We start from the raw sequence: 16,654 nt of genomic DNA, 5'->3' as shown, positions 1-16,654 counted from the left end.
ATCAACTGAGGTGTGTTTTAAGCGCTTAGAAGTACCTAACAAGGTTGCAGAGGACATAAAGATCACGTTTTAGACAGCACCATCTGCAGATGAACTATGTCCAAATCTTGGCTTTGCTGCTTCTGAGTGACCTTGGTTATTACTCAACCCTTTTGTATCTGTTTTCTCAGCTATAAGATGATAACAGTACCCATTTCATAGGGTTAAAAGATTAAAACAGGCTGGGCATGGTGGCTCACAACTGTAATCCCAGCACTCTGGGAGGCTGAGGTGGGCAGATTGCTCGAGGTCAGGGGGTCTGAAACCAGCCTGAACAAGAGTGAGACCCCGTCTCTACTATAAATATAAATTAATTGGCCAACTAATATAGATAAAAATATTAGGCAGGCATGGTGGCGCATGCCTGTAGGACTAGCTACACAGGAGGCTGAGGCAGTAGGATTGCTTGAGCCCAACAGTTTGAGGTTGCTGTGAGCTAGGCTGATGCCATGGCACTCTAGCCTGGGCAACAGAGAGTCTGTCTCAAAATAAAAAGATTAAAACAATCAATATATGTAAAGCATCTACAATGGTAGCCAGCACCTGGAAAATGCTCCTGAAGTGTTAGCTATTACCATCAGAGTGCCTACCCTGGAAAACAGTGTTAGCTATTATATCTTACCTTAGACTTTTTACCAAGTAAATTATGTAGTAGTGTTAAGTTTTAAAAGCTGGAAATGTTCATTCAGGAAGTAAATTTTCCTAAATACAAGCCTTAAGAAACAAGACACAGGCCAGGTGCAGTGGATCATGCCGGTAAACCTAACACTCTGGGAGGCCAAGGCAGAATCATCACTTGAAGTCATGTGTTCAAGACCAGCCTGAGCAAGAGTGAGACCTCCCTCTCTACTAAAAACAGAAAAAGTTAGCTGAGCATGGTGGTGCATACCTGTAGTCCCAGCTACACAGGAGGCTGGGAATGGAGGATCATTTGAGCCCAGGAGTTTGAGGTTGCAGTGAGCTATGATGATGCCACTGCAGTTTAGCCTGGGCGACAGAGCAAAACTCTATCTCAAAAAAATAAAGACACATAGAAGTTTAAATTTGAAGTCATAATATTGCTAGTTTTCTTTAAATGTAAATACATGGCTTTGCTTCAGTATCAATCATTTAATAAAACTAAATTCAGTGTGAAAATGCATCTACCTAGAAAACTTTGTCACCCAGAATTTGCTGCCGATTACTTGAAAAGTATAAACTAGAGAACCCTAAAACCACTTTACGTCACTAAATAAAGATTAACCACTCATTTACATATTTTTATTTAGAAATGTTTGTATCACTACAGTGAAACTAGATTTTAGACACGGGATGTCAGCAGTTTAGTGATCATTAGTTTATTATAAAAGAGAGACATGGAAATTATTTACATGATGAAAGATTTCAGAACTTCAGTGGAATGAGCTTCATGTCAATGCCATTTCAATAGTGATTTATTTCAGTCCACATACTTTCCAAGAATGTCACCATCTCTAAATAAGAAATAATCCTGCAAACAAAGAAACCACAGTTAAGACAGCTAATCACAAATATTTACTTCTTTTTAGAATTATTAGTTTTACACACCTTGTCATCTAGAACTACTTTGGTGCCTCCATATTCTGGGAGAAGGACTTTGTCTCCAACTTTCACACTAACTGGTTGAATCTCTCCACCCTTAAGAAAATAAGGATATTTATTAACAAAGACATCTAGTTCACCAAATATATAAGTCAACTTTCACATTATTACAATTAATAAAATGTGCTCACTCAAATCCAACATGTTTAAAATGCAGTTGGTGGCAACGTGATACAGTTTATTTTAGAATTGCAGTTCTTCACTCAAACACATCACTGTAGAATTACACTTTGAAATAATGAACACACAGTGGTTTAAACGAAAACCTGATTTCAGTGTAAAGGTTCAAGGGAGTTATACTGGAAAAGCTAAGTTTAAAGCTAACTTTGTAATTGTTAAATATTAACAACCTATCAACTTATTAACCTAACAACCTATCAACTATAGGAAGTAAACCAGTTTTTAAACCACATACAAATGGCCATTTATTTTGCTTCTTCCAACATACAAAAATTTGAGATTTTTCTGTAATTAGAGCAAACACTTCTTTTGTGATTCAATTTTCTTTCCTACAAAGTACAGATTTGGTGAGTGGGACTGTGCCCATTCCCCAAAGCCTTCCTATACCTAACTCCAGGAAGAGTTCCTTAGAACTGTCTTTTTTGAGGCAAATGGAGCAATGGAGTTAACATATTTCATCCCAAAGAAATTTATTGTGTATTTTCATTGACACTTCTAGAGACCTGAGGTCTAACCAGTTTACTGGAGGACACCTGGAAGAATAGTCCAACCTGTTTCTCTTAGGTATGCAAACTAAGGCCCCAAATGGTTATAAGATTAAGGCAATTTCAGTGTGTTAGAGGTTAAACCCACAGTCCAAGTTCCTCAATTCTTAAAAGCCCCCAAAGTTTATCTTAAAGTATAGTGTTTTGTCTTTATCACAAGTTTAGAATTTAAAGAAAACGCTAGTCATACTAGGCTACCAAATGTCCATTGAGGGCAATTTTAATACTCTGAAACCATCACATAAAATAAGCATATTGCATTGATCATATAAAATAAGCAATTCTGTTTTACAATCATTTTCCTAAAAGGGAGATTACAGGTGAACTAAGGAATGCACCTGAAGATGACAGGCTACTTTCAGTAACTCAGGGTTTCTTATTATTCTTCTTCCACTTCACACAATAAAAATAGTTCCACTGTAGCCCCCATTCACCTTTCCTTTAGAGCCCGATCCAACAGCCACTACTGTTGCTTGCAACACTTTTCCTTGAGATTTTTCTGGAAGCATAATGCCTCCTTTGGTTACAGTTTCGGCTGCACTCCTTTCAACCAATACCCGGTCAAAAAGCGGAAGAAACTTTCTAAATGCTTGTCCTGCCTGCAGAAAAGAGAAATGTTAATAGCAAAAACAAAAACAATATGCGATTATATTCTTATGAGATAGTAAGTGGTATATTGCAAACACGTTTGGGCTTTGAAAACACCAAACCGTAGCTTATTCTTTCAGGAAACGTATTTGAACGTTCCACCTTATATTCAAGTTTTAATTGTCCCATTCCCTATGTCTGTTAGGGGTCGTTGTTGCTTCTCTGGTTAGCTACCAGACCAATTTTCTTTTTTCGATTATATTTCAAAATAACCCACGAACCAGCTTTAAGGGCAACCTTAGTTTATTACAAGGTCAAATATTTTCCTTCCTCGATTTTTTTCTAGAAATTTTCAGGAAACGTTGGGGTCACTCTCTCAGCCTGGGGCCATGCTTTCTCTCCAAGATATCACCCATTCAGGCCCTGCAGAAGCAGGAGGGACACCCCGCGTGCGTCCGGGTTCCCGCCCCCTGCCCCACACGCCTGCCGCGCACACGCGCGCAAAGAGCCCTCGGCGGAGGAAAGGGTCGGACGGACGGGCCTTGCCTCTCCAAGTGTACGGACGGGCGCTGGTCGCCGACTGACCCCCTAACCCATGCCTCCAGACCCATTAAAGGGAGGTCTGGGGTCCCTGTGCGCCTCAGACCGACCGGGGCCCGCATGCCTCGGGCCCACCCTGGACTCACACTCACCATGACTCCCGCCGCCGCAGCAAGTACTCTGCTCTCGTGCACCGCTGCAAGGAGACCCGCAAGTCCGGCCCTCGGGCCACGTGAAAAACCCAGGGGCCGCGCAGGCGCGCTCGCTGCCGCCCCCGCGCCTCGGCCCCGGCCCCACCCCGCGAGGGAGGGCGGCTACACCAGCGCGCGCCGCGATTCGCCCGAGAGTTCTGCGCAAGCCCCTGACGCGGGAGCCGGGAGGCGGGAGAAAAAAGGAGCTCCTTCTAGGCTTTTCTAGGCGGCTGGCAGAGGTGAAATTACTCTCTGTTCGTCCCCTCCCGGAAATGACGCGATTTGACCCTTGACTCGCGGAGAGCGCGGCGCAGTCCGGAAAGTTCTGGAAGTGTGCGCGGCCCGGGAACTAGCCTAAGGTGGCCAGAGCGGGCTGGGCCAGTGGGCTCAGCCCAGCGCGGGTGGGGAGGGCGGGGCCGGTGCGCGGCGCGTGCTGATTGCGGGGCCCGGGCCGACGGGAAGGGGGTGGGAGCCGCCCGCACACGCGGTGCGGCGGGGCGGGGGAGGAAGCGGAGGGAGGGGACAGGGGTTCATTGCCGTGTGCGCCCTGCACTCTGTCCCTCACTCGCCGCCGACGACCTGCCGCGCCGCGCGCACGCCCTGTCGCCGCCCCGCAGGTACGCGGCCGCCCCGCGCCGCCTCAGCCTGGCGCCTGCGACCCCGGGGCGAGCTTTCCTCTGCTGCGGTCGGGTCAGAGCGGGCCGGCGGGCGAGAGCCGGGGCTTTTGCACGGCGCTGCAGGCCCAGGCCCGCTGGCCCAGGCCTCGCGGGGCCATGCGGTTCCCATCACGTGCGGCGCGGATCGGGGGCCTGGCGCGGGAGTGAGGGCTTGCCCGCGAGATGGAATCTGGGGAGCCGTACCTCGTAGGCCCTTCGCTGCAACCCGCTCCTGGCTGACTTCAGGGCACCGGAGAGGGTGGTCGAATCCGCTAGGGAACCGCGTTTTTTGCCCCGCAGACAGCGGGATACTGCGCCTCCTTTCTTGACCTTGTTGGGGGCGCCCTGAAGGAAAGACACGTGGGGTCGCGCGGAGTGGGCCGGGCCGTCGCCCCCAGCATCGCGGCCTTGCTGGCTGCTCTGATACAGTAGCCACGGGTGGATACATGGAGACACTTTACTGTACGGCTTTTTGCACCGTCAGGAATACTTTTACTTCCCTGATCACTCGGATTTGTAACGTGCCTCCCTCCCGTTTGCTGGGTTTCTAAGGGGGCACATTTGGAATGGGTCTGCTCTGAAGGCCATTTTAGCGGTGAAAGATTAACTCGTTTTTGGCGGCAGGGGTAGGTGATCATGGGGAATGAGTTGGTGCGATTGTTGTTAGTGCCAGTAAGTCAGGCGCGAGGGCGGCCTTTTCCTTTAAGCTTGCGCTAGAAGCGCGTGTTCTGAAGCTGTGTCTGCGTTCGGTCGCCCGGGCGTAGTGATTGTTTGAGGTGAGCCAGGCTCAGGTCTAACATTGCTTTATTTGTTGCACAGGTGGACATATTATTTGTGCTGCAGCGCACCAGGGCTAGTGCTAGAACTGATCATCTACTTGTTTTCTCCCCTAGAAATGCTTCGATTACCCACAGTGCTTCGCCAGATAAGACCTGTGTCCAGGGCACTGGCTCCTCATCTCACTCGGGCTTATGCCAAAGATGTAAAATTTGGTGCAGATGCCCGAGCCTTAATGCTTCAAGGTGTAGACCTTTTAGCCGATGCTGTAGCTGTTACAATGGGGCCAAAGGTACCAGTATTTTTGTTTTATCGTAATTACAGTATTAAGGAATAATATTTTACTTATGCCCATAGACCCACTGAACTCTAGTTGGACAATACTTTTGTATCCATTTACAAGGGAACACAATTTACATTTAAGAGTTCCACATTGTTGGTTAACTTTCTTTGCGCTTAGACATAATGTCCTTAAAACTTAAAAACTGCTTCAGCCTGATTTTTGTAACGTTATTTTGTACAATGTATGATGTAATCAGTTAGTAATTCATAGCTCAAGGTGGACTCTTGAGCTGGAGGTAGAATTAATCTTGCTTGCCTGCTTAGCTTAAATTTTGGATCCTTTCCCCAGTAGTAGTGCCAGAGGGAAGAGTATAACTTACCTCTTATAATACGTCAAGTCTGTGCTGGTAGGTGCTATTTTTGTGTGTGTGCTTTGATTGTAGTAAAATATGCATAATGTAGAATTTACTACTTTGAAGTGTACAGTTCAGGAGCATTAAATATACAATTGCATTGTTGTTCTACTATCACCACCATCCATCTCCAGAACTTTTTTCATCTTGGAAAATTTTAGCTCTGTACCCATTAAACAATAGTTTCCCATCCCCTCCCCTGCCCCATGCTACTTTTATTGTAAGTCTCATTTAGTAATGAGGGATAATATTTTGAGGAAGTTTTTGAAGGTGTTGCATAGTCCAGTGAGGGTTCACTTAAAATTGAAGACAGTTTGCCAAAGTGATCCAAACTGCATAAAATATGATATTTACACACCTCAAGAATAGAAAGTAGCAGCTTTGGTTCAAATCCAAAAGCTGCCAGTACTATTTATGCCATGTTTAAGGTTTTATAATATGTTGAGTGAACCTGGAAAAGCACAACCACTTGCCTTGCTAGTTAGTATTTTAGTAAGTGAATTTTAAAGCAAGTCATCTTACTTTTTAAAGATGACAGGCACTAACCAGAATTTAAGTAATCTGAAGAATGTTCTGAAATTTCATGGTTTGTCTTATGTTCTTGTCCATTTTATATGAGACGACAAATTTTAGTCCCTGGGATTTTCACCTCCCATATTAACTCATTCAAAATTAAAGTCTTTACAGAGATGTAGAGAGGTTGTTTTGTCTGTAGACTAAGAATGTTGATGAACTTGCCCTTGAGATTCATGCTGCAAGAGTGATAAAAATGATAACAATTTGTTGATGCTTTTAAGTAGTTACCATATTGTGAAGATTTTTAAAAATGTAAATAATCTTTAGGCTGTGTGATCCTGTCATTTTTCTTCCTCTGCAATTATAGGGAAGAACAGTGATTATTGAACAGAGTTGGGGAAGTCCCAAAGTAACAAAAGATGGTGTGACTGTTGCAAAGTCAATTGACTTGAAGGATAAATATAAAAATATTGGAGCTAAACTTGTTCAAGATGTTGCCAATAACACAAATGAAGAGGCTGGGGATGGTACCACCACTGCTACTGTACTGGCACGGTCTATTGCCAAGGAAGGCTTTGAGAAGATTAGCAAAGGTGCTAATCCAGTGGAAATCAGGAGAGGTAGGAATGTGCCTTTGTTGTCATTACAGTGTACTATAATCTTCAATGTTCCATAACAAGGCATTGACTCCTTGCACCTAAGGAAAGTGTCTATTATTTTACGAAGTTGTTTTTTCTCATTCCTCCTAAAAATATCTTAAACTGGGTTTTTCCTTCAGCAAATAGTGATTGAATGCCTAACTGGGGTGGGTACTGCCTGTTAAAAGGAGAAGAATATGACTGAAACATTCCTGGCTCAAGAAGCCAGCAATTTATTAGAAGAAATAGATAAGACTTGATTTTCTTATCAGTAGAATTGCTATATATCTATAGGGCAGGATATTGTCCAAACTAGGATACTTGAGAGTAATGAGAGGGTACTATTAATAATTTTGGTGTCCCCGGCGTACTGATATATCATCACTCCATCTATTTCAGTGTTTAAGTTAATAACTATATAGTAAATTAAGGGAATTTCAGATAATTAACACCTGCAAGGGCCTAGGCACATGAAATTCCTATCACTAAGAATTATACATAGGCCAGGCGCAGTGGCTCACTCCTGTAATCCTAGTACTCAGGGAGGCCGAGGTGGGCAGATCGTTTGAGCTCAGGAGTTCCAGACCAGCCTGAGCAAGAATGAGCCCTGTCTCTACTAAGAAAAAAAGAAAGAAAAATTAGCTGGACAACTAGAAATATATGGAAAAAAAATTAGCTGGGCATGGTGGTGCATGCCTGTAGTCCCAGCTACTCAGGAGGCTGAGGCAGAAGGATCACTTGAGCCCAGGAGTTTGAGGTTGCTGTGAGCCGGGCTAATGCCATGACACTCTAGCCTGGGCCACAGAGTGAGACTATAAAAAAAAAAAAAAAATTAAGTGTTGAAAATAAGGAAGTGTTACCCATTTTAGTCCTTTTTTGCATCATTTAATGGAGTGTTGGGTGACCCTTTTGGAAATAGGCAACATGATTAAGATTAAGAATAACTTCTATAGGATGAGTTCAATGGTGGGATCCTTAAAACTATACACATCTGCCTTTTCTTGGTCTGATTTTCAAAATAATTTTGGTGTTGCAGGACTTTATTTACTGTGTAAATTTAAAGTTAATTGTTTCACTGTATGCCATCCAATTCCATGTGATTAGGAATGGCACACTGGCACAAAAACTGTGTATAGATTTACTATTAAGGCATTAAAATATTTATAATAAATACCAATTTCTGCTCAACATGAAAGCTATCAGAGCATAAGCATTATAATAACATATATTCTTGAACTAGGTGTGATGTTAGCTGTTGATGCCGTAATTGCTGAACTAAAGAAGCAGTCTAAACCTGTGACAACCCCTGAAGAAATTGCTCAGGTAAGGACTTCTCATAATATTGTTGTATTTTAAAAATAACTAACATGATCCCCCCCCATAATCATACCAATATCAGAAAAATAATACTACCCAATCACCAACATTAGAAACTTTTTTTTTTTTTTTTTGTCAATCTGTAGTGTCACCACATTTACTAAGGGAAAATACAGTGGGGTCAGCGTTCTTTTACTGTTTTGTTTAAAAGCATAATTGTATTATTTCATATTCTTTAAAATAATGTAGCCAATAATAAATTGAAGAAGAATTGAATAAAGAACCATTACTTCATTAGAACTTTTATACGATTAATTCCTTCCTCCCCTGGATGGAAGTATCAGTTTGAAAGTTACTAGGAGAAAGGAAGGGAATTGGTTGAGGGCAATAGCTTTACCTTTTAATTTTAAAGAGTAACTTGATTTTTTTTAGGTTGCTACGATTTCTGCAAATGGAGACAAAGAAATTGGCAACATCATTTCTGATGCAATGAAAAAGGTTGGAAGAAAGGGCGTCATCACAGTAAAGGCAAGTGTTAGCTTGAATGACATATCTGAATATCAAAACTGAATTTTCTAAATAGAAAAATCCAATCTATATGTGTTTCAAATACAATACACTATTTCATTACTTTCTGTAATCTTAGAGTGGAGTGCTTACTGTATTTTGTGTGAATTAAGTAGCCTTTGCTTCCTGGAATGTATCCATTTTAAATGATATTGTCATCTAGCCTTAAGGTTATCCAGATGGCCATTTTTGGGATTTTTGTAGGAGTTGAGCTTGCATACTCTGGTCTAACTAAATCTTTTATGGACAGGATTTTATAAATCTGGCCTGCAATTCTGAGTTTTGTGTTTCTTCATTGAAATTCATACACCTAATTCTTTGATTTTTCATAGGATGGAAAAACACTGAATGATGAATTAGAAATTATTGAAGGCATGAAATTTGATCGAGGTTATATTTCTCCATACTTTATTAACACGTCAAAAGGTAAGAGGAAATCAGTAACTGAAATTTTTTTTTTTTTTGTCTGAGAAGTATGATTAACTGAAATTTTAAAAATGTACTTTGCTGGCCGGGCGCGGTGGCTCACGCCTGTAATCCTAGCACTCTGGGAGGCCGAGGCGGGCGGATTGCTCAAGGTCAGGAGTTCAAAACCAGCCTGAGCGAGACCCCGTCTCTACCATAAAAATAGAAAGAATTTAATTGGCCAACTAATATATATAATATAAAAAAAAATCAGCCGGGCATGGTGGCTCGTGCCTGTAGTCCCAGCTACTCGGGAGGCTGAGGCAGGAGGATTGCTTGAGCCCAGGAGTCTGAGGTTGCTGTGAGCTAGGCTGACGCCACGGCACTCACTCTAGCCTAGGCAAGAAAGCGAGACTCTGTCTCAAAAAAAAAAAAAAAAATGTACTTTGCTAGTATGTATCAGTCTCTATAGGCATTAGTTGGTGTCTTCTAAAAAATAAATTTATACTTTTCAAAAGTCAGTATGTAAGTAAATTACGGTCATTTTCTTATTAAAGTTTGGTTTGAAATCGTCATTGTTTTTGCAGGTCAGAAATGTGAATTCCAGGATGCCTATGTTCTATTGAGTGAAAAGAAAATTTCTAGTGTCCAGTCAATTGTACCTGCTCTTGAAATTGCCAATGCTCACCGTAAGCCCTTGGTCATAATTGCTGAAGATGTTGATGGAGAAGCGCTAAGTACACTTGTTTTGAATAGGTAATGGGCGGTGGTATTTGATGGTTTATATTTCTGAGTGAAAAAGATAATTTGTATTGCTATTTTCAGTCTACATTATGTACCTTCACATTTGATCCACTTACGTTGTATTGTGCTGTATCTAGAATTTCATAATACAGGTGTGCTCCTCACATCCTCGTGGTTCTCAGGCTTTTTTTTTTTTTTTGAGGCAGAGTCTCGCTTTGTTGCCCAGGCTAGAGTGAGTGCCATGGCGTCAGCCTAGCTCACAGCAACCTCAAACTCCTGGGCTCAAGCAATCCTTCTGCCTCAGCCTTCCGAGTAGCTGGGACTACAGGCATGCGCCACCATACCCGGCTAATTTTTCCTATATATATATTAGTTGGCCAATTAATTTCTTTCTATTTATAGTAGAGATGGGGTCTCACTCTTGCTCAGTCTGGTTTCGAACTCCTGACCTCGAGCAATCCGCCCACCTCGGCCTCCCAGAGTGCTAGGTTTACAGGCGTGAGCCACCTCGCCCAGCTGGTTCTCGGGCTTTTTGAAAGGAACCCCAGAGTCCTGTTTTGTGCATCTTTCTCATAGATAGGCTATTTATTTATTTATTTATTTATTTATTTTTTTTTTTTGAGACAGAGTCTCGCTTTGTTGTCCAGGCTAGAGTGAGTGCCGTGGCGTCAGCCTAGCTCACAGCAACCTCAAACTCCTGGGCTTGAGTGATCCTTCTGCCTCAGCCTCCCAAGTAGCTGGGACTACAGGCATGCGCCACCATGCCCGGCTAATTTTTTATATATATATCAGTTGGCCAATTAATTTCTTTCTATTTATAGTAGAGACAGGGTCTCGCTCTTGCTCAGGCTGGTTTTGAACTCCTGACCTTGAGCAATCCGCCCGCCTCGGCCTCCCAAGAGCTAGGATTACAGGCGTGAGCCACAGCGCCCGGCCAGATAGGCTATTTATTAGTAATATGTGGGTACCTTTATTTTTTTTAAGTGCTTGTAGTGTTTTAAGGGTACGTGACTTAATTATGGTCTTGATGGTTTGGTTTTTTTTTTTTTTTTAAAGATGTTTCTGGTAAAAAAAATTTCAGAATGTAATTTTGCATGGAACAGATGAATAAGCAACTGTCATTCTAAAAATCTTAAAGATCTGGCCAGGCGGTGAGGGTTCACACCTGTAATTGTAGCACTCTGAGAGGCCGAGGAGAAAGGATTGAACTCAGGAGTTCAAGACCAGCCTGAGCAAGAGCAAGACCCAGTCTCTGCAAAAAAAAAAAAAAAAGATAAATTAACTGGGTGCATTGATGTGTGCCTGTAGTCCCAACTACTCTGGAGGCTGAGGCAGGAGGATGGCATGAGCCCAGGAGTTTGAGGTTACAGTGAGCTAGGATCACATAGCTGCACTCTGCTGGAGTGACAAAGACTGTGTATCAAATAAAAATAAATAAATAAAAATCTCAGATCTAAGTGTATTTAGCAATCAGGTATTTTATATAATCTGTTTTTAGACACTGCATACCTTGACCCAAAAGCTCTAAATGAATTTGCTTACCTTAAAATATTTTTCTTACCTTGGATATGCTTTTTGGAGGGAGTTAAGAAAAGTCTTGAAGATTTGAAGCCAAAAACAAAAAATCCCAGCCAAAAAACTATTGGCCTACAGAATTTTTGAAACATTTTACTGGTAGCTGTAAAGTTACGTGTCTGATTTACTTGGCATATTGTCATAGCTAACTCCTGTTTTTTGTTTGGCTCCTTAATAATATAGACCAGCTCTATCTTGAAGTTTAAGTATTCCTTCTTCACAGTCTGCTCTCAAATTGACATTTAGTTGTATATTTCAAGTATGAGCTTATCTGATGAAATTTCAGGTGAACTTAATATTATTGTCAACTTTGTATAACATTTATAAAGGAACTGAATTCAGAACATTGCTTTGGTAACAATATTAAGTGGAACCTATGGGGTAAATGTTATCAGATGACCTCCAATGAATGTTTAGTAATTACTTTTCTACCATTCATAATAGTTATTGCTGTGTCCTTTAACCACTTCGGTACCAGCGTTGACTATAGTCGATAGCCATAGATGAATGCGCATAGCAACTTTAGCCGATGAAGGTTCACAGCCAAGCAATGACTTTGGCTGACAGCCATGATGTGACTTTTCTAATTTTTCATTTATCAAAATAAAATTGTGAACATTTAAAAATAATGTAATGAAAACATACATGTATATGTTACCTATTTTGATTTACATTACAAATAAAGCTGCCTGTAAAGTAAAACAAGCTTTCAATGCTTTAAAGCTTTCCTCATCATACAAGAGCAAAAACAGATTCGTTGTCAATGCACAGCACAAACTATCGTGTGGACTATGAGAGCTGACTGTGGGCAAGGTTTCACGGCCGATGAGCACCATTCCGAAGTGGTTAACTTAGTGATGTGATTTTTTTTGCTCCCCGGTCTGGCTGTTGAAATGGAATATGAGGCCAAAAGTTTATTAAGAATGTAATCTGATATGGACAAGTATAGATGAAGTATAGAAAATAGCCTAATAGATCTTTTCTGTCAAAATTTGATCAAAAGTTGCTAGGAAGCAAAAGAGAAAAAGGGAGGGGTCCTAAGTAATCTTAATGTACCGGAACTAAGACATTTTTATTCAATGTAAATCTTATCAATGTTCTTAACAGGTTAAAAGTTGGTCTTCAAGTCGTAGCAGTCAAAGCTCCAGGTTTTGGTGATAATAGAAAGAACCAGCTTAAAGACATGGCTATTGCTACTGGTGGTGCAGTAAGTAAAATAAATGTGTGATATTGGCTTACTGAATGTTATTTATACTTCCAGGTCTGAAATTTATAGGTAGAATTTACTTTTTTTTTGAGACAGAGTCTCGCTTGTTGACCGGGCTAGAGTGAGTGCCGTGGCGTCAGCCTAGCTCACAGCAACCTCAAACTCCTGGGCTCAAGCAGTCCTTCTGCCTCAGCCTCCCGAGTAGCTGGGACTACAGGCATGCGCCACCATGCCCGGCTAATTTTATATATATATTAGTTGGCCAATTAATTTCTTTCTATTTATAGTAGAGACGGGGTCTTGCTCTTGCTTAGGCTGGTTTCGAACTCCTGACCTCGAGCTATCCGCCCGCCTCAGCCTCCCAGAGTGCTAGGATTACAGGCGTGAGCCACCGCCCGGCTAGAATTTACATTTTTTACAATTAGATACTACTGCTATGTGTTTCTGTTGGATATTTGGGAAATGGTTAGATTAAGGTCCTTCTCATGTCTAACTTGCCATGAGTCTGGTCTAGGAATACATTTACTGATTAAATCTATTTTCAATTTTGAAAGAATATACAAGAAAGAAGTTAGGACTTAAAAGTTTAGGCCAGAGGTCCTCAAACTTTTTAAACAGGGGGCCAGTTCACTGTCCCTCAGACCATTGGAGGGCCGGACTGTAGTTTAAAAACTATGAACAATTCCTGTGCACACTCCACATATCTTATTTTGATGTAAAAAAACAAATGGGCAAAAATGTGGCCGGCGCGCGGGCCATAGTTTGAGGATGCCTGGTTTAGGCCTTTGGTCTAGTCCTGATTCTACCTATAAGTGTGACTCTAGTTGTTTTCTTAAGTAAGGTTAATACTCATTACTGGAGTTGTTAGGATTGATGAGAAGTTGGAGATGCAATGAAAGACTGGTCTAGACTAATAGTGGTCTAAAATCACTCATTTTAAAGAAATGTAGTACTTCATGATGTTTCTCTTGTCAAAACACCTGCATGATATATTAATAAACTTGGCATAATGAAAGAAACTGTAACCCACAACTAGTTCACTTTTAAATGTTTTTGTAGGTGTTTGGAGAAGAGGGGTTGACCCTAAACATTGAAGATGTTCAGCCGCATGACTTAGGAAAAGTTGGAGAGGTCATTGTGACCAAAGATGATGCCATGCTCTTGAAAGGAAAAGGTGACAAGGCTCAAATTGAAAAACGTATTCAAGAAATCATTGAGCAGTTAGATGTTACAACTAGTGAATATGAAAAGGAAAAACTAAATGAACGTCTGGCAAAACTTTCAGATGGAGTAGCTGTGCTGAAGGTAAAATTCATTATTGTGAATAAGCTTCTTGGGTTCTGAGCCCAAGAACAATTTTGCTTCTGTAGTACCATGGAACTAAACAAATATTTGAGGAGTTAAACTTCATTGTGGAAATATTTTATTATATAAATTTTTTGCTAAAACAGTCCTTAATCAGAGTTGAACTTGTACTAAAGGAGAGTGCTGTGGAAAAAGCAATGTTTTGTTAATGGGACTAGAAAGAAGGTCGGTCAGTCTGGACAGTGTGGAGCCTCCCTTATGTAGGGCACTGCACTCACCCTCTCAGTTGTTTAATCATGGAATCAGTACAAATAAGCAACCTTTTTTATAAGGCTTTTAATAATTGTACATATTTTGGGGGTATATGTGATTTTGATGCCTGTATACAATGTGTAATCAAATCAGGGTAATTGGGATATCTGTCACCTCAAATATTTATCTTTGTGTTGGGAAAAGCAACCTTTTTTTTTTTACAGGATTGCTTTTTCAGTAAAGTAGACAACTTTAAAATAACTTTTGGCAATCAGTATCTTGAATGAGAGGGCCATATTAACTGGAGTTGTTTTAATCTTTAGGTTGGTGGGACAAGCGACGTTGAAGTAAATGAAAAGAAAGATAGAGTTACAGATGCCCTTAATGCTACAAGAGCTGCTGTTGAAGAAGGCATTGTTCTGGGAGGGGGTTGTGCCCTGCTTCGGTGCATTCCAGCCTTGGACTCATTAACTCCAGCTAATGAAGATCAAAAAATTGGTAAACAGTTACCTTTAAAATGATTTTATTTGTGGCCTGATTTTAATCTTTCACTTAGAATAATATTGCTGCTTCCTCAATGGAACAAATCACAATCTCCTGAATAAGAAAAGTACAATAGTGCTGATGTCAGAGCCAATAATGCATCACATCTTTCAGGTGTTATTGTAATATTTACAAATGAGAGTACTAAAATTTGCTGAAATTTATTTTCTTTTGTAGGTATAGAAATTATTAAAAGAACACTCAAAATTCCTGCAATGACCATTGCTAAGAATGCAGGTGTTGAAGGATCTTTGATAGTTGAGAAAATTATGCAAAGTTCCTCAGAAGTTGGTTATGATGCTATGATTGGAGATTTTGTGAATATGGTGGAAAAAGGAATCATTGATCCAACAAAGGTAAATAGTTGGACACTTTCTAAATCTTCTTTCAACAACTTTCTCTAAGTAATGAAATTTGCAATAAGTGTTCATATTTACTAAGGGAAAAGTAATATTTCATTAAATTTTTTTCTAGGTTGTAAGAACTGCTTTACTGGATGCTGCTGGGGTGGCTTCTCTGTTAACTACAGCAGAAGTTGTAGTCACAGAAATTCCTAAAGAAGAGAAGGACCCTGGAATGGGTGCAATGGGTGGCATGGGAGGTGGTATGGGAGGTGGCATGTTCTAATTCCTAGAATAGTGCTTCACTATTATTAATGAACTGTGACAGGAAGCTGAAGGCAGTGTTCCTCACCAATAACTTCAGAGAAGTCAGTTGGAGAAAATGAAGAAAAGGCTGGCTAATGTTTAAGAATATCACTATAACCATCAATTACTGGTTTCAGTTGACAGTATATAATGGTTTACTGCTGTCATTGTCCATGCCTACAGATAATTTATTTTGTATTTTTGAATAAAAAGACATTTGTACATTCCTGATATTGGGTGCAAGAGCCATGTACCAGTGTACTGCTTTCAACTTAAATCACTGAGGCATTTTTACTACTATTCTGTTCAAATCAGGATTTTAGTGCTTGCCATCACCAGATGAGAAGTTAAGAAGCAGCCTTTCTGTGGAGAGTAAGAATAATTGTGTACAAAGTAGAGAACTATCCAATTATGTGACAACCTTTGTGTAATAAAAATTTGTTTAAAGTTAATAATTGTGTTAGCATTTCCATGATCCAGAAGATATGACAAATGAAAGCCAATTTAAGAGGGGGGGCAGGGGCTGACTTGTGTGTAAAACATTATTCTACCTATATAGTATTTTCATATTCCTCTTTGTTGCAGACTGAATTACATTATTACATTGGTAACTGGATGATATTGCTCTGGCTAGAGTGCTGTGGCGGCAGCCTAGCTCACAGTAACCTCAATCTCTTGGGCTCAGGTGATCCTCTTGCCTCAGCCTCCCAAGTAGCTGGGACTGCAGGCATGCGCCATCGTGCCTGGCTAATTTTTTCTATATATATTTTTAGTTGGCCAATTTAACAAGGTCTTTTTTTTAATTTTTATTTATTTTTTTTAACAGGGTCTTATTCTTGCTCAGGGCTAGTTTCAAACTCCTGACCTTGAGCGATCCGCCTACCTAGGCCTCCCAGAGTGCTAGGATTATAGGTGTGAGCCACCATGCCCGGCCTGGATGAAATTTTTAAAGTCGGCATCATCCTGGTGAAGCCTGTGTAAATAATTTGGGTATGATGAGGCCTGGTCATATAGAAAAGGCACCTGTCATTTATTATGGGAGCCATGGGCATTGCTCTAAACCCTCATTCTACACACAAACTATGGGTTGCTGATATGTGCCTGCAA

General features: G+C 40.9%; 2 protein-coding genes across 5 annotated transcripts in view; one reads left to right on the top strand and one right to left on the bottom strand.

Moving 5' to 3' along the window:
* HSPE1 (heat shock protein family E (Hsp10) member 1) overlaps nucleotides 1-3,811 on the bottom strand; it is a 45,037-nt gene extending 41,226 nt beyond the window's left edge. Inside the window, exons 1-4 of one of the 2 annotated variants that reach the window (XM_012776992.3) lie at nucleotides 3,665-3,811; nucleotides 2,819-2,983; nucleotides 1,606-1,695; nucleotides 1,354-1,528 (exon numbers count right to left, since the gene is read on the bottom strand). In XM_012776992.3, the coding sequence (XP_012632446.1) occupies nucleotides 1,478-1,528; nucleotides 1,606-1,695; nucleotides 2,819-2,983; nucleotides 3,665-3,667 (309 nt within the window). In that variant the 5' untranslated portion in view covers nucleotides 3,668-3,811 and the 3' untranslated portion in view covers nucleotides 1,354-1,477. Of the gene's footprint in view, nucleotides 1-1,353; nucleotides 1,529-1,605; nucleotides 1,696-2,818; nucleotides 2,984-3,664 lie in introns of those variants that run through there. The other variant, XM_012776993.3, reaches the window with a different exon arrangement.
* A 42-nt stretch (nucleotides 3,812-3,853) lies between these two features.
* Nucleotides 3,854-15,778, top strand: HSPD1 (heat shock protein family D (Hsp60) member 1). 3 transcript variants are annotated; one of them, XM_012776990.2, is made up of 12 exons: nucleotides 3,854-3,942; nucleotides 5,253-5,428; nucleotides 6,715-6,967; nucleotides 8,226-8,308; nucleotides 8,735-8,830; nucleotides 9,202-9,295; nucleotides 9,862-10,030; nucleotides 12,701-12,800; nucleotides 13,860-14,105; nucleotides 14,681-14,855; nucleotides 15,078-15,256; nucleotides 15,375-15,778. In XM_012776990.2, the coding sequence occupies exons 2-12, from the start codon at nucleotides 5,255-5,257 to the stop codon at nucleotides 15,525-15,527; spliced, it is 1,722 nt and encodes a 573-aa protein (XP_012632444.1). In that variant the 5' UTR covers nucleotides 3,854-3,942; nucleotides 5,253-5,254; the 3' UTR covers nucleotides 15,528-15,778. The 3 variants fall into 3 exon arrangements, with proteins under 3 accessions (XP_012632444.1, XP_012632443.1, XP_012632442.1); XM_012776989.3 differs by lacking the exon at nucleotides 3,854-3,942 and adding an exon at nucleotides 3,972-4,062; XM_012776988.2 differs by lacking the exon at nucleotides 3,854-3,942 and adding an exon at nucleotides 4,166-4,320.
* Nucleotides 15,779-16,654: the final 876 nt, after the last annotated feature.

This window comes from Microcebus murinus, chromosome 8, assembly GCF_040939455.1.
Source record: "Microcebus murinus isolate Inina chromosome 8, M.murinus_Inina_mat1.0, whole genome shotgun sequence".
NCBI classification, from domain to species: domain Eukaryota; kingdom Metazoa; phylum Chordata; class Mammalia; order Primates; family Cheirogaleidae; genus Microcebus; species Microcebus murinus.
This window is presented reverse-complemented; position numbering and strand designations above follow the sequence as displayed.

Coding starts and splice junctions, on each gene's coding strand:
- HSPD1 (XM_012776990.2), top strand. CDS start 5,255: ATGCTTCGATTACCCACAGTGCTTCGCCAGATAAGACCTGTGTCCAGG. Junction 9,296..9,861: donor CTTTATTAACACGTCAAAAG/GTAAGAGGAAAT, acceptor TTGTTTTTGCAG/GTCAGAAATGTGAATTCCAG. Junction 12,801..13,859: donor CTATTGCTACTGGTGGTGCA/GTAAGTAAAATA, acceptor ATGTTTTTGTAG/GTGTTTGGAGAAGAGGGGTT.